The sequence below is a fragment of the Bombus vancouverensis genome, chromosome 2, assembly GCF_051014615.1.
Source record: "Bombus vancouverensis nearcticus chromosome 2, iyBomVanc1_principal, whole genome shotgun sequence".
NCBI lineage: Eukaryota > Metazoa > Arthropoda > Insecta > Hymenoptera > Apidae > Bombus > Bombus vancouverensis.
The window spans coordinates 18,773,556-18,799,447 of record NC_134912.1 but is presented as its reverse complement, the minus strand read 5'-3'; the positions used below and the strand labels follow the sequence as shown (position 1 = coordinate 18,799,447).

The following is a 25,892-nucleotide window of genomic DNA, read 5'->3' as shown; positions in this document are numbered from 1 at the left end:
TAAACCAGAGAGAAACGGCCTAACTCGCGTCGCTCGATATGTATGTGCATGGCCAGGTGATTATGAACCTGCTCGATGCGTGTATCGCGAAGAACGTAGCGGCACGCCGCTGTCTGTCGAGCCTCTTTACCTCCGCGCAAACGCTCGTGTACAGGATCGTGTATACAAGCCGCTGCATGCACCTTTTGCACCCGCACCCGTACATCCCCAGCTGCTCCTCGAATCGACGAGATTAAAGCCGAGGCCGGTTCTTTTTACGTGTAACGCGCGCGACGTCCCCAGAATGGCGACGTTACCACGATGCCACAGAGGACGATCGAGGTCGACGCGGGAGGTCGTCGGAGGACGGATTTCTCGGAACGAGTAAAAGTCGCACCGCGAAGCAACGATAAGGGAAAATTGGAAATTCCAACGAGAGCTTCTCGTTCTTTACGACCATCCCTCCTCTTTTTTACGCCTCGCCAGGAACGTTGCGAGGTTATCGAGTCGATTACTTCGCGTAAAACTGCCCTCGAATGGTACTCTGTTTCTTGAGCGATCGGTTGTTCGGGTTGAAGCGAGGCACGAAGATACGAAGGTATATAGGATGTAAAAGATTGGTAGGTGAGGTTTTGAGTTTTATGTACCTATTTAGTATAAGAAGGTTTTAATGTGGCATTTGATGTTTATGGGATATGTCGGAGCGCTATGAAGAAGGTTTAATGCTGATAGACTTTGCGGCTGTATATATGTATGTAGGCAGCGTATAGTAAAAATATGGCAGGTTAGGTACATAAAAAGGTAATTAGGTGTTTAACTGGTTAAATGTTTGCCATTACCAGAGATGTTAGTCTTTGTATTCCAGAAGTAGTTCTCTTTCGAGGAAACGAAAGAAAATTAAGACACTTGAATGATAGCGTTATTATACTGCGGATGTTTCTGCGTTTCGTTTAAAGCTACAAAAATGTACAGAATTCATATAACGCGTAAAACTATATGAAATATTCAAAGTATTGTACGATATTCATAGCAACGCTCGATGAATGAAACAAATCTCTGCATTGTTTCTATCATTATTTTTTTACATAGTAGATTTTATGCTGAAATGATTTGACGAGATTAAGATCAATAGATCAAGTAATACATCGGTTAAGTTTCAACAAGTTACTAATTTAACGATGCTTCACCGTTTATATTCCGTGCGTATGTATGTAAAAATCTATTCAAACGATGTAAAATAATATTCAATAAATTAAGTGCAATGACGGTTTTCTCCATCATTTGTTATTCCAGATACCAGCGAAAGAGAAATTCGTTTCTTACGTTTTCAAGATTATTTCACGATTATTTCACGCTCCGTGGCCTTCGAGCGAGCCAAGGTTTCTAAAGAGCGAAAGTTATTTAAACAAACGAGACTTGGTATAACCATTACCGTGTACTTCATTTACAGCATCTGCTTGAAGTTTACACCACAGAGTGTTAAATGTAGTTATAATAGCATCTGTTTCTGTACGTCCTTGAGTTGCTAGAAGCTAATTACGTAACGCTACAAAGTAATATAAATTATCACAATGGTGAGCATATAGATAGGGAAAATCTTTGTATCAAAATCGATTGAATTTCGTATGCGATTGTTATTCGAAGTGAACATTCGAAAATCTGTGTTTCTGGTGCTTCGAAGTACAAGAAAAAGATGGAAATAAAATTTTGTATAATATAATTACGTAGCTGAACTTACGAATAAGTATATTAAACGTAACTTGAAGCTCTTAGTAATTGTCGATTACTATACAAATATTTCCATTTCTAACATAAAAATTAGACATTTAACTTTTCATAAAAATATTAACTCCACGATTTGCTGGGTCTTCGCATGTAGAAAATATTCAAATGATATTGTTCAAGTAAGGGCAAAAACGATTTACTACTTTGGCATTATTCTCAACAGTTTCAACGTAACACTTCCGTGACATTTAACGACGGCTAAATATCAATCCCTCAGTTTCGAAACAATACAGGAACGAAATTTCATTCCCAGAAGTCGGAAATAAAGTAAAGTGAATTGGATCGATCCTAGCCGGCGGCAAACCAACGAAACTAACAACGTGGAGAAGGTCAAGGAGCACGTTCGATATGGACTTGCTTTAGCGGAAATTCCCAAGCGGAGGACGAACATGAGAAGGAATTTTGATGTATTAGATCGCCTTCACCTGTTCAACTTTCGCGTCTGACGATGCGATCGCTGTACGAAATCCAAACCAGTTTTCTTCTATGGACAGAAAAGATGACACTTTTTCGATCCCCTGACCATTTCGATCTTTGGTCTCTTACAATCTTGTTGCACAGCAGCGTACAAGATATTCGAATGTACAGTATCGTGCAAAAATTTTAGGTCGACTACCAGATGCGTAATATCTAAAGCATTTGTACAATACGTTTCTAAAAATGGACAAATATTCCCATAAAATGAAACGATTTGTAGTATGCATTATGCTCTGAATCTTCAAATCAAGACGTGAAATTCCATAGACGAAGTTGGCGATACAATTCGGTCGGTGTACCAAAAACAACGATGTACAATCACAAATGGAACAGTCAAAGAACCATGTACTATATACATAGAATATATCGTGTTCTACATTTAGTGATATTTCTCTTATAGTGCAAAAAGAATTAGAAGAAAAATCTCCTCTCGATAAAATTCTACATTTTTCATTGTCAAAACACGAAGAATTATTCTTTCTTCCAGTAAAAAATAAAAAAAAAAAAAATACAAATTGTGAACTGTTAGGATAAGTGCAAACGTAAATAGTGATGTTATTTCATAACCAGATTCGTTAACATCATTCTCGATACATGTTATTTCAAGTCGATGCTGTGCAAAAACAAAATGATCAGGAACGATTGAGAATAATCGATTGCATTCTATTTTCTTTCTCTTGAATTATCTACGTTCTTGTTTAAAGTATGTGGTAATCTAGCGAAGAGAAACTCGGTAGCGCAAAGCGTATTATCAATGTAATTATGTATTTTTTTTTAGTTTTCTAAATAAATTACATGTCAATCGATCGAACCTTTGCGAATCCTTATCATAAAGTCCGATAAGAAAATCTTTATTTCATATATTCTATTTATTTCTTTATATATCATCAGTCCTTTTTCGATCGTGCCATCAGTTACAAATTATTATTTGGAATTTCAGAATTTAAACACGTCGATCTATGCCATTAAGGAAAAAAGTAGAGAATCTTTTGTCAAGTGTTTCCAATTTTCCTTTGGACTAAATCGTATTTGGCTCAACCGATCTCGTATTACACGATTTAACTCCTTAATGAACGTTTAATGCATTCGACGAAAGCCACTGCTATCAAGGGACCTTTCTATTTGCATACTCGAACGTCCGAATACTCGTCGCTTTAATAACCGTACACTTGTCCGTGTCTACATGTACCAGACGTGTCCAAATGCTGGAGAACGTCACGGACTTCTCGAGCGATAGTGGACTAACCACGAGTCCGCTGTAATGAGAAACTTAAATGTTGAAACTATATGGAGACCGCGACTATTACTGAAACTCGCGAGCCAACCTAATTACTTGTCGTTCCGTAAACCTCTTACTGAAAAGAAACAGGGAGAACTCGAAAGCGGATTCCTGTTTCTGCGGATTTCCTTTTGTCGATTTGCTGCTTAACGTCCATTGATCTATTCCCTTCTAGGGAACTCTATGCAAATATTCGTGCGTTATGACCGCCGACATTTTCGCTTAAATAGGATAGTTCGCTATGTTAAATACGAAACAACTTTTCCTCGAATATTTATAAATATCGACGCATAAATTTTGATCAGGACGATGGTAGATATCTATAGTTGAAATCAAGTTAATTCTTTGAACAGTTGAACTTTGTCTGGAATTTTAATTTTAATTTTTCGAAATTGAAAGTATTCGGACGAACGTTTATGATAATTTTGTTATGACGATTGTATTCGATCTACGTACTTCGATAATACTATTTATAATTTGAAATTTATTCATTAAGCACTGTGAAATTTTGTATGAAATTGCCGACTCGACGATCATTACACACACGACAAATAACGAAGAGAAACGTTATATAATAAACGCTAAATTCGTCGATTAGACGGATGTACAAACAGTACTGTTAACGATTTTTCTCCATGTAAGTAACATGATGCGAGTCAAGAGCTTAATAAATCGACCTTGATGTCCAATCACCTCTGATCCGTCCGAGCGACAAAGACGAAGGAACTTGGTGCATCTGGTGCTTGCCGTTTAACAGGATGGCGATTTTATTGGTCCTGACGTCAGTATTATGGGTTTGTTATCGATGCTGCATCAATTGTCCTTTAGAAGAATGCTATTTTTAGAGATTCTTGTTAACCTCTAGCGGAACGATCTTAAATATCGCAATTTACGGATCGTAAATTTCTTTGTTACATAAATTACAATTTTTTTTTCAACTAGACCGCGTGAAAATATTCGAGCGATGAGACAATATATGTAACGTTACAGGAAACGTTCTGAGCGAATGACGAATATTATACGTACGTAAAGCGTGGGACGTAATTTATAACAGAGCTAAAAATCGAATGTACAAGTAAAAATAAACCGAGACTACGTGGTAAAACATTTTCCATCGAATACATTATATCGTAGTAATTTATATATCATATTATCGAATACGTTATTTCGCACTTAGTAATTTATTATTTTCATTCATAAACATGGATGACAACGTAAAGAGAAATAAAATAGCAAATTGTATGGATTATTCGCGTTAGTTATGACAGACCACGTCCACGAGGATTCCAAAGTTTAACCTCTACTTATATGCAAACTCCTTTTAAATTGACTTTTTACGCGATTACGGAACGTAATCGAACGAAACAAAATTGAAAGCTGCGTGTATATACAGGCTAATCACAAAAATCAACTTCTCATCAATTCGATATTTACGACATTGATATGTGAAAATCGCTGAAAAGATACAAAAGTGCAGAGATCCGAGTATTATTGAAAAAAAGATGAAAAGAAATAAAACTTGCAGAAATTTGCAGAGATAAATGAAGCTGGCATATTTCGATTAATTATCGGATACGGAATTATTCCAATTTTACTTACTTCTCGCCTCGATATTTCATCGTTATTTTTCACGTCGAACGAATGTGTCCCTCTGCAGCATGCGCGAAAATAACGATACTTTGTATGATACCGCGCGATAAATTCCACGCTCCGCGTAATTTTGATACGCGCCAGAGCTCCAATTAAATCTACCATTAATTATGCGCCGCGCCGCGCTAGAAATCGATGGCCACGCGCGCGTTTTCAAACCGATTCGACGACGACGCCGGAAAATTCGGAATCGTGCCAATTATAATCCATTTTACAACGAGCAAGTAGTAGGAGATTTTATTTGCTACCGCGACACGAATATGGCAGCGCACATTGGGAACGTTAATTGAAGGGCCAGAAAGATAGACGCATTGTCGTATTTTTCATTACGACGAACGCGCCAACGCAACATTGCGATACCCTTTGTGATTGGACTTTGCCTTCACGCTGCTGACCACGTGCACGTACACGCGAATAACGTGTGCACGCAACGACTAGAAGTGACTTGTATATTCGTTTTCCCTTATGTAATACATAAAAGAATGGAAATTACAGCTTCGAGTTGTGACACACTTCTGTATATTCTCTGTGCCGAGGGGATTTTTCTTTACCCCACTTTTTTCTTTCTTAAAGTGTTTAACCTTGTAAATGTGTTTCGAAATTTCCATATACGAATTTCCATATACGAATTCGACGAGAAAATAAAATATTTTGCAATTTCTAGATAGCCATTACGATATATGTATGTCGAAGCTGGACACAACATTACTTAAAGACATTTCTTCAATTTCCTTACGAGATTTTCGAATAACCCGATACAATCGAATGAAAAATGAGCGAAAGAACGTAGTAGGGTTAGCACGCTCTCAATAGAAACATTCCAACCGAAGAAAAATGATTAAATCGATTTTTAAGGATAGAATTGAGGGAACGAGACGTGAGACGAAAAGAGATCCCTCTTTCCATGGGAATATATTTCAACGATATCGATAGAAACACCGTAATAACGATAACTGAGAAAGAAGCCTTGCAAAACAATACTAAGAAAGCGTAAAAAAAAATTTCTATCGAGAAATAGTCATGCCGATACAGAAATTGTCGATCGATCGATTTACACGTGCTACCTGGTGGAATGCACGTGTCGGCATACGTACGATTTCTTATAGCTCGTACCGGTCGTCACGTGAAACTATGTCGATAACTTTTTCCCGATCTGGCGACCATCCTGTTTCAAGGTGAGTCTCGTAAGTATAAAACGATGATGCCCCATCCATCGTACTAAACTAAACATCAAAAATAGAAGATTCTATCATACAAGATTGCATCAGACAAGAAGTTAGATTATTGGTCGAATGGCTTCCTCTTCGTCGATGGACCCCGCGTGATTTATCAACCACGTCATTATCTGAAATAACATCGTTCCGGTACAATGAATATACATTCGGAAAATTAACAACGATCCCAGAACACCGACGATTTTCGATGCAATCGCTGCTCGATGATACGATTTAAATCAAAATTTCCCACCGATTGCGAGATTCAATTACGCCGTTGTAATTACCACGGTAAAGCTCTCCCCACGGTGATTTACGTGAAAATGAAAAAAAAAAAAAGAGAAAATCTTAATACATATCGACATGCGTATATCGTGTTACAAACGAAACAACCCACACACGAAACTTCGTTCTGGCTGCCCAGACGATTGCGATCCGTGGCCACGGAAATGCAAACACAAAACAACACGCACGAATACCGTACAGCGTACAGGAAGAGAACAATCTGGCGGACAGACGTTAGACCTGAATTAAGGCAGCATGACGCTCCCTGACCTGGTGCGCTAATTGTGTTCCCGAACTAACAACGAGACAATGCAACCGGCATCGAGAGGACCGACGAACCGCGTAAAATTTCCAGCGAAATCGCTGCGCGAGTCCCGTCGATCAGCCGAGCGTGGAAAACACCTCGGAGAAAGAAGACTTTCCGGCCGTTTTATTGCGGGAATAAATCTCGATCGTGGCCATCCCCCTGGTCTTGATTTGCAGAAAATTCACGGATCAACGGGAATTCCCACGATGGACGATCGGCCTGGCGAAACGTCGGGGATACGAAACGGGGCAACGATGGGTCAGATTCATGGCAGCTATTAAAATCGTCGTCCGATACCGTAGAAAGGTTCAACCGAGATTTCACGGATCATTGGAAATATTCATTCGGGGAAAGAACGTTCACGCGACCGATGTGTTTCGAGTCACGTTCGTCGAAGACGATAAAACGATTTTTAGGGCGCAAGGAATCATAAACGATGCAACCCGCTGAGTCGTTGAAAGCCTTTAAGGTTTACAGCCTTCCGAATCACATCGATCTCTCTCCTGGTTTTTGGTTTCACTTCCTCATTATTTTTTTAGGAGTTTTCGCTTCCAAGCGCAGTTATACTTTTGGGATATTACTGTCAAGTAAAAATGAAGTCTATAATCGTTAACCATAACTCTTCGCGCTAGTAACCATGTGTATGTAACATCTTACTAACTGACAAACTTTGATTCGAAAATTCACTCTTTTAAATACGATTCTTATTCGTATTTCTGAAAATTCTTATTAGTTTATGATCCTGCGCAGGTTATCTTGGGTTAACAATGGGTGAGAGTGACCTCGTAGGATAAAATCAAAAAGGTGATCTTTTTATAAAGTCGAGGAATGAACCAAGGTGAAAACCAATACACAATTCCTGCTGTTTTCCTTTCCTTCCAGCATTCTTTCCTTCGACATCCTTTTGACAGCCAATGTTTTATTCAAATATTGGCACAATACCACCGCGATACTGCATACAGAAATTCAGTCTGTCATTCCAATATATCGTACGTACGTTCCACTTCTTATGATCATTTCCAATATTTCGTTTGTTTCTCATAGAGAAAATAGAAAAGTCAATTGTAACTTCACGTAATTTTAGGATCTAAATCTTTCGAGAATTATTTCAAAAATTGTATAACAAATTATCGAAATAATCTGGACTAGAAAACTACTGCTTTTTAAAAAGATAACTCAATTTAATTTAAAACTTGTCTTTGATAATATGTTATCTATATTTATTTACATACGTATGTATTTAGGTTATTAATGTTTGCGTCATGAATTAGCAGATAGCTGTAGCTTCTAATTGGTCAATAAATCGATAAATAAATTAACCGGGAAAAAAGGGAAAAATAAAAACACTATGTTTTAAATAACACTACCTAACTAAGTTATTGTACATGTTACTATACCATAAATGCCTATTTTGAGTCTAATCCTATCTATCAAAAACATGATTGAGAAGAAATGTGTTCTGTTCAATGGAGTATGTCGAATAGTTTTAAAATCATTTATTTCATAGAACTCTTACTCCATAGCAACTCAAGGACACTTTGCTTGATTTATATCGATCAAGGTAGTTCCTTTGACGTAACCTTGTAACTAATACGGATAGGAGTTCAGTGTCGATAACGTAATCTTTTCATCGAAATAACCAAAATCCGATAACAACAATCGTCACATAATTCTGTACGTTTCTATTTCATCATTAGTATCAGAATAAAACGTTTCACAATTGGAAACATCTGAGACGTTATCATATCATATGCAAAAATTTCTTCTGTATAAAAGCAATAAAAGATTTATATAGAATACAGCGAACGTATCATAAAAGTGTTACCGAATCGATGACTTAACGCTCAACAAAATACACGACGCGATAAGATATTTACAAGAATCCAAATAACCGTTATCTTAGAAAACCTAACATTTTTCTCACAACAAGACACCTTGAAAGGCCAGTTCTAGAAAAGATCGCAATTCATTAAATTATACCCAACCTTAAGTTTCTCCAGAAGGTCTCACACCGAGTATTATCAAATCAACTTAACACTCGATGGAATATAAAGCAATATAAACCAATAGAAGTAAGCATAATCTAAGAGAACCTGTAACTTTTTCATCAACGGCTAAGACGACTCAGTCGAAGAAAAGCGAGGATTCATTAGATCTGTCTCGATTCGATATTATACTAAAACTTTTTTAAAAAATGATCTCACACCGAGGTCATCGATCCAACACGAAGAACCGCGTACTCGCATCGAACAAGGTCGTTATTACCGCGACTGTGCCAAAAATACCGATCTCGGCCGGGAACCGTACAAAAATCTGTAATTTGCAATAATTTCGCGAACGGTTCCACGACCGCATTACTCGATCATAACCTGTCCGTCATATTTCTACCTTCTCTACCCTTCGCAATACCGCTTCTTCATGAATATTAATTTCACGCTCTCGAAAATATAATGCGGTAACGCCTTTATCGTTCGATCGGTCGCTGGACTCTGTTGCAACTCGCAACTCTACGCGGTTTTGCTTCTCTTTTTCGTTCGTTTCCTTTCCGCTACCTTCTGCATCTCCCACCCTTTCTACCCTTTCTTTCGACTCCTGTCGTTCGGCAGGAAGCGCATTTTATCAATATTTATGAACAGCCTGAGGTAAGGTCATTCGGAGGACGTTTTTTCGGGGCAAACATTTTGACCAAACACGCGGCCTGTTTCTTACCTGCCGCTGCTCGTTCAGATTCAACGCATACCGAGAGAATATTAGCTTGAAATCGAGAATAGCGAAGATTCAAGTATGTTTGAATAATTTTAGGTGCCTTGTCGTTTTAGTGGAACGCGTAGATAGTTCAAAGCACGTTCAGTGGTCTATCTAGTTCGATCTAGATTCCGCTTCGATGAAGCTTTTAACGCTTTAATCAACATTTTGCTGTAAAATTGGAGTAAAACATCTCGCGGTAATAGCAATTCTTTTACATTTTTTTCCAAGTTAGGGAACTTCTTTAACGACGAAAGAATACGATTGGGTCGAAAGTGACCCGAAAGACACAGACGATTTAGCTAAATTCTATCAAAATCTACTAGTTGGAGTTTATTAAGCGGGCTCAATTATCAAATACTTTTTTACTTTTAGTAAGTGCAAAAATAAAACTGTAATATCTAATTACAAAAACACCGACAATACTTTCTCGTATAGCGAGTCAGTGAGCTGAAATACATAGAAAACGTTGCCCTATCCAGTTTCAACAATGCCGCGCGTTAAGTGCCAGCAGTTAACTCGATTTGCTCCGAAACCGAGCAACGAGGGTCTGCTCGAGCGACAGCTCGGCCGAAAGTCCATTCTCTACACGTTTCCCGAAACAAATTCCACCGTCGCGTCAAGAATCACACTCTTCAATGAAACTGGACACTCGTGTAGAGCAGCGTGTACGCACACGAGGAGAAATAACATTCGGAATACATCAGAGGTCTATAGCAGTTAGTTGACTAAAGGTATACAAAAATCCACCGATTGATACTGTAATTAAGGCAATTAGGTAATTATATTAGGTCGTCCGAAAAGTTTCTTTCATTTTATAAGGAAATAACGGATGCACAACATCTTTCGTTTTATATTATTTTATCGAATTACGTATGATCCATTTTGTTCTATCAAAATAAAGATCACAACTTTCGACAGATTATGTTTCACGTTTGTATAAAGATGCATCGTTGTAAAAGACGAGTCTGTAAAAGAAAGACACTTTTCGGACAATTTAATACAACGACTGCAAAAGGCATTAGCACACGCTTTTATTTTCCGATGAATTGTTTTTTCAACTAGATTCCACGTACATTTCATTTTCACAGTATCAAATTATTAGAATCATACGAGAGTGTTTTATCCACTAAGTAGAAGTTCATAGAAATACCGATTGTTGAGCTAGTTACAGATTTTCGAGGGCTATTCTACAAACAGAGCTACTTTCTCAATAGAAGATATCGCGGTGATAACATTAAGATATTTTAGGGAAATTGTCAGGCACCGAAATTTCGAGGAAAGCCCCACATCACAGAGTGAAACGTAGTACGAAAATAGTTGTGAACGATGTCACAGGTGTCACGCGACTGTACAGACAGTCCTGGTCCGGTAGAAATTTCGACTGTATTCTTAGAAACCAGAATAGAAAGAGTATTAATAACGATAAGGATACGCTGGGATATGGGATCATTGGCTAATGTTTATTTATAGCTAACTATATTATTACGAAAGCAGTAATATACATTTTCTATGAAATTTTTAATCAGTTGCATTTTAATTGCTACTTTTGTTACCATGATTTATGATAGTTATCGACTATAAGGCAACCGTTTCCACTGTATATTTGCAGTAAGAAAAGTAATTACGAATTAAAAATTCTGCGAGTTTCTCTAGTTATTTATCTACAGATTATGCTAACAAATTTTGAAAATATATTGTGTGAATTTTTTGAACAGCTACATGGAGGGGGTATGATTTTCAATCGGTAAACTATATCTAAAAAGAGGAAACAGTATGATATTACTATTTGTTAATTAATACAGTTGTCTGAAATTATTAAGTTCTCAAAAAAATTTACGCAAAAATGATAATTATAAGAAGAAAAGCGAAAGTTCAGAAGTCACGAATACATTAAAGATCTGTGCAAGTTCAAAATGTTAAAAGAATTTAAAATTGTAATAACATTATTTTAGATAATTTTTGTCGAAGTAATCCACAACTTCCTAAACAAAGAAGAGAAATCTTAATTTTTGCAAGTTTCAAATTTTTCAAGCAACGTAACAAAGACCATCGTACAGTGCAGTTCGAAAATCGCAACGAAAACAAATCTCAGCCGTGAGTTACGCCGGCTGGCGTTCTAACTCGTATCATAAATATCCTCAAGTTAAATCAATTTGACCCGTGGAAACGCGTGGTGTCCAACCAAGTTTCGCCAATTTTCGAGAAATCGTTATTTACAATTTCGACGCAACAACCGGATTGAAACAACGTTCCGTGAGATTACTTTTCTTCGTTACACGAAAAACTTTTGGCGCGTCGTTTCTCGAACTTTTCGTTTGTTCTGTCAGTCAACGAGATCCGGCTTTCCGTGGGTTGTTACTGGGAAACGCGAAAGAACGTAAAAACTGAGAAAAACTGAGAGAGGCGAGCCATGTGAAAAGTTATTTGCGTTCTTTGCGCACCTTCGTTCGACGATTTATGCGCCCAGTTTCACGTAGGCTGTGTAAAGCAAGTGTATTGTCTTTCTATCGCGTTAAACCCACCTTTTTCCTTTCTTCCTTTTTTCTTCACCTTACGTCGGCGCGAAAATACATATACTCGTTAGTACGTGACAATTTTTAGACGTTTTAAAATTTGCGAAGTGCAAAGACAAAATTATTCAATTAGTCGAACAATACGTATTATGATCAGTTTAAATAATCAAAATTCTATTGTAACATTTAGAATGATAGAAATTATAAATTTTTTCCGTCAGATATTTATTTATTTATGTAGAAGATCTATTCACAAATCTCTTGTGTATTCGCAAAGTTATTATGATCTAGCAGAATATAAAAAAGAACTTGATTTTATAGTCCCACAGGATTAATATCACCCAGTAAGAGGTATAGTGGAATATTGCACGAAATGATGTACAAAAATAAACCAAAGGCAGAATCGTTTCTTCAAAATTTTGTTGAAAAAATATTGAATTTGAAAATTCTTTCAATATACATAAACCATGTTTCGATTATGAAATCAAATGCTCTCAGGGGCCGATAAACGACACGCGTAATCGTATCAAAATATTTCGTTGAATATTTCTCAAACATTGGACGAAATAAAAATAAAATCGAAAATAATATAACGATATACTAACAATATCCGTTTCCATCGATAATAATCATACAGTTGACGTTCACCTCTAACAAAAGAAAAATTCCAATTTTCCAATTTTCCAATACAGAAGTATCCCCTTTAATCCTCGTTTATGTAATTCTATCCCATTATTTCAATATTCCATCCCATTCTGCCCATTATTCTCTAGTTTCCGTTCTCCACTTATATTCTTTCTTGTCACCTTAAGAATCGTGATCAAGGCATTGTCAATATTGTAGCAAAGAAAGTTTCTTTGTCGTGGTGCAAGTGATATTTCTTTTCATCGTCAGGGCGACTCCTTTTGTCCGTTAGATCGAGCGCGATGTTCTTGTAAAAAATATCAGCAGACGATGATGGAACGGTGACTGCGCGAACTTGATGTACAGAGCTCGATCGGTTCGCGCAGTAGGGACCGATTGTTCTGGAGAAAGTCGTTCGTAAACAACGCCTCGAACCGTTTTGCAACGTTTGTTTTAGCTTCTGCTTTTTTCGCGTCACATTTTTATCAACTCGAGCGACTACAATCGCTCTTGTAACGATCGTACGATGCTAAGAATAAAAGAACGAAATATCGTAGATCGTCGACTGAGTTCTGAAGAACTCTTCGTGTCTGCTTGTTCGTTCCGAATGGCTTCATTGTTTAGCACCGATTGAAGCAAGCCAGATCTGAGGTAAAGATATTTAGGTCAAATTTTATAAATAGTATTATATGCACGTCCAGTCTATGCACGATGTACTGACATAAAATTCCGGGAGAAAATTGTATATTGTTATAGTTCCATCGAACCGTTTCTCGTTTGTAATTTTAGTATACTATATAGATCGGCAGAAACCTAACTTTCGTGAAATTTTGTGCACTACGAATTCTAATAATTTGTTTTCTTTCATGTATACAGGTTGATCAAATCTCGTAGAAGAACATTTTTCCTGACGGCTGTATTATTACTTCCTGTCGCGTATTAATTTCGTCGAAGCTATCCTCGTATTAAAGTGTCTCGATTTCAATTAGGAGAAATAATCTGGTGGATAAAGTACGTCAGTCTTTCCAGTTTCACCGAGCCACCCTCCATCGAATGAGAAAGATCTCAGCGAACAATTAATCCCCTCAAAGTATCACGTTTAACCCGTGTTAAAAATCCATCAACTGAGCCTATTAATTCCATTGTCACACACAATCACTGCTCCGAATCAATTTTTATTACCCCGACTAGACTGCTTTCATCCATCCATTAATTGTAGGTGCCCACCCCAAGCATTCCCTTGCAACTCGCAGCCGTTTGAAATAACTCAATGCCCAAAAAGAACCATTAAACCATTCCAACTTACATTTAGGTAATATCCCAAATCCTGCCTCATCATCTGTCGTTATTCGAATAAATTAGAACAAATATATTAGCGAGCGAATAAAATTCCATTTTCTGATCGTCTAAAGCTACGTATCTACCGAGAAGCTATTTGCACCATCACAAAAGTTTTTTTTTATTTATTTATTTAAATTTTACAATTTGCCCAGTAGGACATATGGTAAAATATTATAGCGGTATAATAATATAACATGTGGGTGGTTACCCCCAGCGGGGTACCATCATCGTGTTTGTTAGGTTATGTCCTTTATGAGATCTGTTGGGTGTTTCCTCCATCACAGAAGTGATGCACGAACGTTTATGAACAGTTGGAACAGTTAACAGAGATGATACGCATGAACACCAGTGTTTCTAAATTTTTACTACAATTCGTCCATCACGTAAAACGTTCATAAACCATTATAGATGCAAATATGTGTTTTTCGCTAATACGTAATTGCTTGTTATATATTTTCATCAAATTTGTTGACAAATTCTCTATATCCGCTAACATCCCCAAACACTAACAAACGATCGCCAAGTTTCTGTATAGTCGGCGCATACGTATTGTAGTTCGACAATGTAGTTGCGCTGTACGTAGACCGACGAGAGACAAAGCGAAAAAGGAATGAAGAAGAAAAAAGAACTGGAGGATCCTCTGAGACGGACGGGTCCCAATGCATCCGTGGTGATTTACGTCTCTTTCTGGTATCGTTATTCGGTGGCACGACGGCACCAGTGCTGCACTTCGCAGTCCATTGCCGTGCGGCGCGATAAGCCGGTCGGCCATAAAACCGAAATTTCGCAGCCTCCCAAGTATAACGCCGCCATAAATCGCAATCGTAACTCTCCATTACCATTCAATAGGAATGCAGAGGGTAAAAATGGATTGCCTGAAACCGGTGTGCCGGTACTGATCTTCACGGGACGAGACGAGCATGCTCTATTTGCCACCAAATCGAGGCAGTCGAGGTTACTCGCTGTTGACGAGTTATGCGAGCCGCTAAGCGCTGGAATGCGTCACTCGCGATCTAATTGTAATATTACGTAACGCGGATACGCCTGTTGTCGTAGCGTGAAAAAGGCCGATCCTCGTGGATACGCAGCCTGCTCGAGGTTGAAGCACTTCAGTGACCGTGACTCGGGTGTTGAATCGCCGGTGATCGTGTGTAAGTACGTTGGAAAGGAGTCAACGCAGTTACGCGTCTAAGTTAATTTGGGTTTAGAATGTCGGGAACATTTCGAGTTACTAAGCTTAGACCTTACGTATTTTTTTAAGTGGCAGAGATCTAGATTAGACTAAGAATGTTTACCAAATTTTATATACTTAGGAAGAGAGATAAATCGGGTTCACCTACTGTGAGATATTTTCTATTTTGTACATATCACAAATTTCCAGAGACGTAAGCGATTACGAATCGCTTAAATATTATATAATATTATAACGTATTTACGTATGTGGAGTAGTACGAGCAGATAGAATTAATTTTAATCTATTAGATTACTTAAAGTTTAATGTATGAATTTAGTAGGATTAATTAAAATCCGAGCACATATCTTATTGTTAGAGATCGAAAGATTATACGTGAAAATGTAATTTACTTTATTAACTACCCAAGGTCTTAAGCTTGTTAGAGTAAACTACCGTAATGAATTGAATTATATTGCAGCTACCAACCAAGTGACTAACCGAGTGAACTTTCGGTATAAATATGCATTACTAACTGCTAAGTAATTACCTATATAAAGTATCTAAATATCTACGTACATAAATATATCAGCGCAGAATAACCATTATCCTATTCAGTGGATTGTGAGAGGTTCTTGTTTCAAGGATATCGTAGTGAAGGAACCGAGAAGTTTTACTTCATCAATCTACTAATATCTTTACTTCTAACTATAAAATTTTGATACTCGCTAAAATCATAATATCTGTAAACCTACAAAAATGAATATCTAACTATCCGAGGAAACCTATGTAGTCGATCACAAAAGTTTACACGTACTTTACGAATTTTTTTTTTATAATCTGGCTCATCGAAAGAAACTACAAAATGCATTTTACGATAATGAAAGAATACTCCACGTCAAATCTCGATATGAATTCCTCGTTAAAAATCAATCAAAACATTTGTCACGCAGAGTCCATAAAAAGAAGAATACTTATCCGTAATTTCAGCAAATAACGTTGGAATCATTGCAAGTTACAGAATATAAAGCGTCTAAGTCGCGAACAAACGATAAACTTTCTTCCACCGCGAATGGAACGAAATCGTGACATAATTAACAAGGGGGACATCGAGTCTCGTTGCAAGGATAATACGATACAGGAGACAAAGTGCATCGATCATGGTGAAAGCAAAATGATCGTTTGGCTTTCCACGTAGTTATCCTTTGCGTTCGATCGTAGATCAAGATGTTTATCGTTTCGCGTTAAAAATCGCGGCGGAGAACACGCGTAAATTCACCGGCGCGTCTCGTTACATTTTCCGAGGAATAAATTCGAGAGAATGCGCACTATAAATTCTGGTTCCTGAGTACAGCTTCGCTCATAAATTCGGAGCACGGCACTGCTTTAGCATACGCGCGACAGAATGTGCGAGGGTAAAGAGGATTTTTATGAAAGAGAACGTCAAAGAATATAAAAGGCGGTTCGCAGCTCGTACGTGCACACTGTTGCACCGACTCTTCCTAAGGATGTCAGTTTACCAAATATTTATGCGTGGCCACCGTTCTACACTGTAGAAAATAACCGTCTTCCTTTTAATAAGCGAAAAAGCGGAGCCCGTTCGATACACGCCGTTTATGGGCACGGATTTCTCATCGTGAAATAACGCAAAACTTACGAACGAAATGATACAAAATATTTACATTATATTATTTATATTTACATTATTTATATTACATTCGTAATAATCTTTGAAACGAATACAAATTAAAATATGAAAAATGCGAAACAGATGTCAAAATAATCGCTATATTTAGACAATATCTATGCCATAAATTAACAGAAAACAAAACTTATCCTTTCCGTCTCAACGCAAACTGGTTGGAAAGAACTTCTTCTGTTCGAATCGCGGATTTTTTAGCCGCGTCTGAACCGGTCCGCTTTAAACGCATCGTGAAGCTGCGTCAAGGATGCCTTTGGAAAGGGCGAGGCCGAATTTAACCGCAGCAAAGGACAGGTAAAAGAGTTACACGGAAAGAACCCAACAACGTTCGCGAGATAACCGGTACACCAGCACACGGTACCTATAGGTATATAATGCTCAGACCATAAACGTACTTTTTATTCCTTTGCCGTGAGGGTAACGCTTCTCGGTCCCGTTATGTCGGCGAACTGCCGAAGGAGGGCCCAAAGAGTACCGACCAGCATCTTTCGGAACACTCGAATCTTTCAGAAGCACCAGGCTACGTCCGAAACAGCTTTAAAATTAACCGCATCGTAATTTCTTCACGATCGAATCCGCTTCGACGTGTAGAGAGAAAAAGGTGAGGAAGAGAAAAGGTTTCGTGGAAATAAAGCAGCGTCTAGATTGCGAGAACATCGATAGTTTTTTGCTCGATCATTGCTCGTAAAGAATAATGTAAAATTTAGAAAGTGTTCGATGATTACTCTATGCTTCAGATTGTACGAGTAATTGTGTAACATTAATGGTCTTTTATTAAAATTCTATGACGCTAATAAAATTGTTGCAGTAGAATTCAGAAGAAATGTATTTAACGGTATTTGCTGAAGAACGTAAATGTCTATCATCGCTTCAATATAAAGTCTTACATAGTATTACGCAAGAGTTGTAACAGATTCTTCGGTAGCAGTAGCAGAAAATTATGATCAAGGCTGAAATTACAGCCAATCTCTGCATCAATTAATCGCGCATAGGCTTCCAGCTAACCAAAGCAATAATACGGCACATATATCTTATGAAATACAAGTGAAATAGTTATCGCGAAAGACAACGTTTCCAAAATGAACTACTCACAATCGTGACAGAAAATCGCTTCGAAACCATAAAAAGTCACGACCAACGGCAAAAAGGTCGACGCGTGAGGATTACCAAAAGCACGCTGTTGAGAAGTGCTAAATATGATCGGTGAAAGTTCATGCAAGTTAATCCGGAGGACGTCAAGCTGGAAGAGTGGCGTTTTCGAGTCGGATACGAACGTAGCCCGAGACAGGTCGTGGCTGGCCCGTTGAATGCGGAAGGAATAGCGCGCGACCGACCGACCGGTCCCTCCGTTGGCAGCCGCGTGTTGTTCAACATTGCGACACGACGACGCAATTGGGTCAAAGTGGTGCAGTCACGAAGGTGGCCGACCGAGGTTTCAGCGATACTGCAGTAATCGTGCATTTAACCGTGCACCGGGACCTCTATGAGAATAGTTGCGGCTGAAGGGCTGTTTCAGAAACGGTGCCACGAACAAAGGAACCACGTGCACGCTTGCTGCGCTTCTGCGCTCGTGTCGCCTGACCTCTCTCTACTCTGGATACCCTTCTCTTTTTCTCCTTTATTCTATCTCTCTTTGTCCGTCCATTTGCCCCTCTCGTTTTCTCTCATTGTTCGCCCATTCTCCGCTCCAGCACCGTCTATAGTGTCTATATCTTCGTCTATTGTTCGGTCACCGGCTGTTTGTCCCTGATTCTAACTACACCAGATGGACACGCGTGCATGTACGTGTCCCACCGAACAGTTTACAGAAAGCACGCGTGCACGATTAGGTGAATGAAGCGCGTCAGCGTGTCAAAGCAAGCACCGCAAAGGTGTCACGACGACAAAGCTATCTGGACATGATCGTAAAACCACTTTCGCGACCGCGACACAGCCGACCGACCTGGACCTCTCACGAGCTCAGTTCCAGCGCTGGCTGTCAAAATGATAGGCGACACCGTGTAACGGACCAGCGCCCAACGAGTTCTACGTACGATGACAATGAGCTGCCTCGGAGACCTTGGAAATCTAGAGTCTCCGAGAAACTGGATTATCAACTGTCTTAACACGTTCTTGCGACGTTAACTAGAGAAAGATTTGTTTCCTAACTAGAAAAAACTTTGAATTCGGTAATTGAAGAAGGGCTGAAAATTGCCAGGCCAATCGAAGAAGAGTAATAGAATATCGGAGTTTTATTCGTTCGAAACGTTTGTAGATGCTTAATAGGAACAAATCTTATCTGTAGAGGGAGGAAGAAAACGCTTGCGAGATGATAAATTGGAGTGGAAACCTGTTTATACTTAATGACCCACTCTTGGAATATTGCGCGAGCGAAATAATCGAAGGTTCTGGTATCTTTTATTCTCCGTCCATGAGTTACATTTGTGCCGTATGCAAAGACAGTATATAGCGCGATCTATGAATGTTTCGAGACATTCTAATAGAGGAATGTTCGAATCATAGTAAATACTTACGAACAGACCTGACTCTCATAGGTTGGGACCTTTGGAAAAATGTAAAAAAGTTGACGTATTGATTTTTCTTATTCTCTCTCATAACTTTCGTCCTTCCCCTGTAGACTTTCCCCATTTTAATCCTATTTTCGCTGTCACGCGTACCTTACAACCGATCTCTTTCAAGAACGATACCATTGTCCTTCTTCGTTTTGTTGTTTCCTTTCAGTTTTAAGCTTACGCATTCTTCCTTTATTCTTTTGATCCAAGTACTGTCTTCTTTTAAGTCCTTCTCTCTTCTAACTTCTTCTTTTAAGTTCTATCGCAATAATCTGGAAGGCGTGCTGTCTACTACACTCTATCCCTGTTGTCTCTCTATTACTCTTTCTTTCTTGCTTATTAATTTACGCTTTCTGTATAATAATTCTTACTTAGACGAATTTAAAATTCTCTCCGCATACCGTGGCAAAAATTATGCAACATCAATCGTGCGGCATCGTTCGTTACACATTCAGCGTGCCTACACCGGTATTAATTACCGTGCAGTACGCGGCGAGCGAACAGTAACAATCACCGAAAGATAAGCCGGTGGCGAATGCACGAAGCCGCAGCTATCCGCGAGATCGCGGCTGCATGTATCTATGTATGTATGTATGTATGTGCATATATGCTGTTCGGGTTTACGCAAAGCACGCTCGCGCGATCCAATGAATGAAACACGTAAACGTGCCAGGTCGCGGAGCCACGAACGCCACGCAGCTATACGCAATCGGATTCTCTTGGTGCGCGAGAGAAAGAGAGAGAGAGAGAGAGAGAGAAAGAGAGAGAGAGAGAGAAACAGCAGCAACTGAGGGAACGACAACCGGAGAAGATCCCACAAGATCCCCTGGCCATTAATGAATATAGTTACGCGCGCGAAATTTATGATCTCCCCCTCTCCCTCTCTCATCCCTCTTTACTGTCGTAATACGCCAAGCATATATTTCTCCATTGGCTAGGTGCTTAATAACGTCGATTTATAATAGTTAGCCGACCAGACGACTTTGAGAAGCGTGCAACCGCTGCCTCGATATCGCGCGACGAACATCTAATAATAAATTTTGAAGAATTACTCGGCCCAAGGTGAAGTTCGGCAAACGCCACGAGGATCGTTCGCCTCGCATCCGGCCACACTTTCCGTCCATTTTTCCCTCGACGATATAATTTATCGCATCGACCCTCCTCCGTTCCACTGATTCAATGTAATATCAGCAGTCGTCTTAAATCGTCGGGGAGCCGCATCGTGATACCAAGAGACGTGGTTTCGAAGAAAGTTTCAGGATGGGTAGTTTGGTTAATGGTACTCTGATTGGGAATTAATCTAATCGGTGCTCCGGGCATCGGAGAGTAGAGATACTCCGAAAGTGATTTCACCACAAGTTTTCGAACAGTTCATAATATTGCGCGGATGTAATGTATTTGTTACATTCTTTTAGGATTTAAGATTGTTTCAGAAAATGATTAAATAAATATGTGAACGTACAATCTGAAATCTATGTCTCAAGAAAACTTGTCTCAAGTTTAACCGAAGGAAATTTCCATATCTAATGCGTATTCTTGTTATACTTGTATGATCTTTACCATGTTCCTTAGTTAAAACGTTCTATCTACCATTTCGAACTATATCGTTGCATTCCATCGATAGAACAAAATTTCTTTTTTGATTCATTAGCATTGCGCATTTATATACTGGTGCTATTTGCAATTTTTCTAATCGTCAACTGTAAATATGCATACCCTGATACAGTGACCGTTACATTCTATCTGAGAAATTCAAAGTGCAAAGTAAGAAACAACATTACTATGGAATGGCCTGATAGAGCTAGAGTTATCGGTAAGTACTTCCTCGCGAACTTCAATAAAAAAATTCATTCGACTATTCCTCCACGGTACTACCGTGGTGCGGTAACTCGGGCTATTTGAAATTTTCAAGCATACATTACGCCGACTGGTATCAGGGCGGATTTCATAAATATTAATATCAAGGAAAGAAAATTCATCCCTCTCCGGCGCGATTTTGTCCGGGGATATAAATATATTTCCGTGTACGTATTACACGTCGAGGCAGACGTTAAGGGAGGGTTGAGTAAAAAGGAAACCTGTCCCTGGCGGGAAATTTCTGCGATCTCGAGAATCCTTGATACTGGCAGCAAGTGGCAGCATTAAACGAGAATCCTGTCTGACGATGAGAATAATTTCTGTCCCCCCGGCCCTCAAAGAGGTTCCGTTACAGATGGATCTCCTCGCATTACCATACCAGCAGCCGTGCCATATTTTTCCGTTATCGTAAAACATTTGTTTAAACACCTACCGTGGCATTCTTCCCATAGCTATTCATCTACGTCGTTTATCGAGGCGAACGTAAGCGATAGATGACGAACATGCTCGACGATTTCTTTGTAAGACGCTTTAATAGCTGTGAATGGACTTTATCAAATGGTTGCGTTCGTGGTCATTTTATACCATTGTAATTTAACACTTTTACGTAGTGATAATGTATTCTCAGTACGCTATTTGTCGTTTAACAGGATGTTAATGTTTGGAACAGACAACGTTGTCGTTTTACAGTTAGACAAAAGAGAATCGAATAATTAATTAATTTTACTATGTTGCATCTTTTAAAATATCAAATATGTTATCAAGTGACAGCGTCATACGTAGAACTCTGCATAAGATATATAGAACATAATACCAATCCTTATGGAATCATCGAAATTTGAACAACGCTTTTGATAAATTTCCACAGCAGTGCCACTCGAATCTGGATCTGCCATCGTTCGTTCTAACCGACCTACGTAGGTCGTTGAATTCCCCCTCGCTTAAGTCTAACATCTAACGCAAGCATGGTCGTGTAAGAGACTTCGAACCATTAAACTAAAAGAGGGGGGAAAAAGAGTGAAAAAGAAAGGACAGAAAAAAGAGCAAATGAAAAGTGTTGGTTTTTAAGCAATCAAGTACATCGTTAGCGGCGCGCAAAAAATCCTATGAATTATACTTTCGCGATAGATACCGCATGGCGGCGCCGCGGGCCGCTTGATGGAGCATTAATTCGCCCTCGCTCTCGATCTCTCGATAAACGATGAATTAAGAGGAACGCTGTCGTTGCGGAGCGAGAAAGATGAACTCACCCTATGAGGCGCCCGTAGAAGTCGATGCACCGCTGCGAGCTGGTTAATTAGTGGCAAGGTCGCGCTGAAGGTGTGCACAGGCGGCCTAGGTGGCTCCGGATAGGAGCTCGCATAGGCAAACGGATCGACGTCATTCAGATACTGCACTCGGCACGTCAGAGACATCTCGCGGGCCCTCTGTATCTTGACCGTAACGGCCGATTGTTGTCCGATAGGGTCTTTTTTTCCACGATCCAAAGAAGGCAACACACAGGCTTGTTTCGCGTCGCGAGAGTCCTTTTCCTTCTTTCTCACTCGCACTCTATACACGTCTTTTCTTTCTCTTTCCTTCTGTCTCTGTTTTACCGGACCGCACGACCGCTTTACGCGAACGCACGAACCAGTTCGTCGTACCGCCGATTTATTTTCATTCGAGTCGCCGGCTACAACCAACCGAGAAAACGAACCTTGCTCTCGTTCCTTCTTTCTCTAACGCGCTGTCTCCACCGTTCACGCCAGCCCTCTGTTCCTTTTTCCCCGTGTCTCTTTCTTCCTCCTCACGTTCCATTCGCGTCTACCGGCTCGACGACGAAACAGAGGCTCACGTGAATACCTTGATCGCGGTGAACCGATATTCTCTTTCTCTACTCCGACCACTTCTCATCCGTTCGTGAGTTTGTTTTATGAGAACAGGAGAGAGAAAGAGAGAAAAAGAGAGGCACACCGCGAGCGACCGTGGAAAGCTGCCGATTTATTTTTGTCTGAGCGACGATGGAGATTCGTGACGGAGGAAAAAGTGCCGCTATTTTGTCCCTGCAGCTTTTCGCGCTCTTCCATCGATCGATCGGTTTGAAGTGAGTATCTGGAAAGTGGGTTTTTAATGGTAACGTGAATATCATTGACATTACGATGGAAATATTAACAAGGAAAATATAAATAGTTTTATATCTTCTTTCTTTTTTTTTTAGTTACATAGTTTTTTAAAATTTCTTTGTAAAAATACATGTTCAAAAACGTGTTATGAAATAATAAAAAATAAACTCAATAAATCGTATTCGACGTTTACGGTTCGTACGTGCAAAAGTGACAATGTAGAAACTGTAACAACCTTTGACTCCGGTGACCAGGTGAATAAGAAACCGCGTCGTTTTCAAACGGTCGATGACCTTTAGATTTTCCTTTCACTCGTCTGTCGGCTTGTCGGCCGAAAGTGGAATGATCGGAAGAGGTAATTTTCATTTACCTTCAAGGTTACGAACGCTCTGACATACCGTGCGTTCTTCAACCTTACTTTACGACGCGATGAACCAAATTATCCCATAAAATTCCGATATCCATCAAAATTAATAAATCATACGCATTTTCTTCGCTATAATAGGGAACAGTGTTGACAAACAATATCTACGAAAATATTTACGAAACACACTAATTGCCCCGGATTTTCTATATACACAATTCAAATACATCTACGCATACCAACATATAAGATTCGTCGCGTCCTACCTATCTCGCGCGCGAGAAGTATTGTACAAAAACATCGATCTTGCACGCTCCGCGCATGACGCGAAATTTCTACACGGTGTCCAGTGAATCGCAATACCGTGCCCCGCCGATTCGTTCGTGTCACAAAAATGGATCAAACGACATCGATTCTCACGTTTTCATCTCTACGTTTCACACCGACATTCAATTCGAGGAGCAATCGCGAGAAAATCAACGTTCGTACGGAACAAATTTACGAAGTGTCAATTATCCACGCATGCCAACCAGTCTTGTCATCCTCTCTTATTCGCATTGTTCTTACCCGTTGCATGGGCTAGCTCTTCTGCGAACCGGCTCGATGGTGCTCACAGGACAGAAAAAAAGGAGAGAGATGGAGAATAAAGAGAGAGAAATACCGAATAAGCGAGAAAGAAAGATAGTAGTTAGGGAAAGAGAGAGATGGAAGACGACAGAGGGGAAGAGAAAGAGAGAAAGAAAATGGCGAGAAGGGAGAAGAGAAACGCGGGGGAGGAAGATAGAAGGGAAAACGAGTCTGCGCCATGCCACGAATGTAATCGTGCCTGTAGTCGACGAAAGATTCACGATCAAGATGCGATCGTAACGTAAGATCGTGCTTAAGAGGATTTCCAAACTCGTCTGCATCAACAAATCCACGATGGACCGATGTTTTCGCGCGGACCCGGCGACAATCTCGACCGTTCCACGGCCGGTGCCAACTTTTCGGTATGCTCGCCGGTATGCCGCTATCAAAGGAATTTCACCGACCCGGCGTTGCTTTCTCTGTCTATTTTATATGCGAGTCGACTTTTCGTTAGAAATACAAATTCTCTTTTGACAGGATTCCTGGAACGGCCGTGGAACTCGGACTGTTTCCAGAAAGCATTCGAAACGGTAAACAGTTTGAGCTTGATTCGACTACTTTCATAATAATGTAAGAAAAAATTAAGCGCACTAGATTTATAACGTACAAATGTGAAACTTAAAACGGTCGGTAAACTTATACAACATGATCGTTAAGACGAAAATCAATCGAAAATCCCCGAAAATCGTATCAAAAAATTTATACGTTTCTTGTGTTTACGAACTACAACAATTAATTGACAATCGTACACGTTAGATCCAGACAAAAAAGTCGAGAGAACTTCGTAAACCGGACCTGTGGTTAAAAGCTACATAACTAACCTAACCTCCAAAATAAATAACACGCCCCAGTAGCAGCGGTAACCTATCCGAACTAGTCGAGACATTCCAGAGAAATATCGATTGGAGTGCCCTTGTGACTCATAAAGAAGTTTCATTTATGCTATCATCGTATGGTATTCGTAATGAATTGACAGCTCCTTCAATGTCACTTTCAAACGTACGTCGAATTGATGGAATAAATTTCACGTTACCTGTGGCACTGACTGGTCAGTTATCGAACGACATCGCTCGATCGTAACGGCCAGCCGTTGATGTTCGATTTTTGGAGCAGTGTCTGCACCAGGAGCCGGGAGGAGAACAACGATATATACAGTAAACGAACTGTCGAACCGGAGTCTGCGCGACAAAAACTCAGTTCGAGTGAGCGCGAACGACACGCGCGCTTCCCGCGCACGGAAACGCGCGTCACCTTGATCCGTAATCGCGTACGACACTCGTCAAGATACACACATTAATCGACGATACGTGAACGA

The 25,892-nt window shown here is 39.6% G+C and overlaps 2 protein-coding genes across 5 annotated transcripts in view; both read right to left on the bottom strand.

Annotated features, from left to right (window-relative positions):
- The window catches only part of Fhos (Formin homology 2 domain containing), a 245,288-nt gene extending 222,145 nt beyond the window's left edge, over window positions 1-23,143 (bottom strand). For all 3 annotated transcript variants that reach the window (XM_076627885.1, XM_076627887.1, XM_076627886.1), the window contains exon 1: window positions 22,735-23,143. In XM_076627885.1, the coding sequence (XP_076484000.1) occupies window positions 22,735-22,899 (165 nt within the window). In that variant the 5' untranslated portion in view covers window positions 22,900-23,143. The remainder of the gene's footprint in view (window positions 1-22,734) is intronic.
- A 58-nt stretch (window positions 23,144-23,201) lies between these two features.
- The window catches only part of LOC117166611 (uncharacterized), a 38,522-nt gene continuing 35,831 nt past the window's right edge, over window positions 23,202-25,892 (bottom strand). For both annotated transcript variants that reach the window (XM_033350712.2, XM_033350718.2), the window contains one exon: window positions 23,202-23,575. In XM_033350712.2, coding sequence (XP_033206603.1) covers window positions 23,395-23,575 — 181 coding nt within the window. In that variant the 3' untranslated portion in view covers window positions 23,202-23,394. The remainder of the gene's footprint in view (window positions 23,576-25,892) is intronic.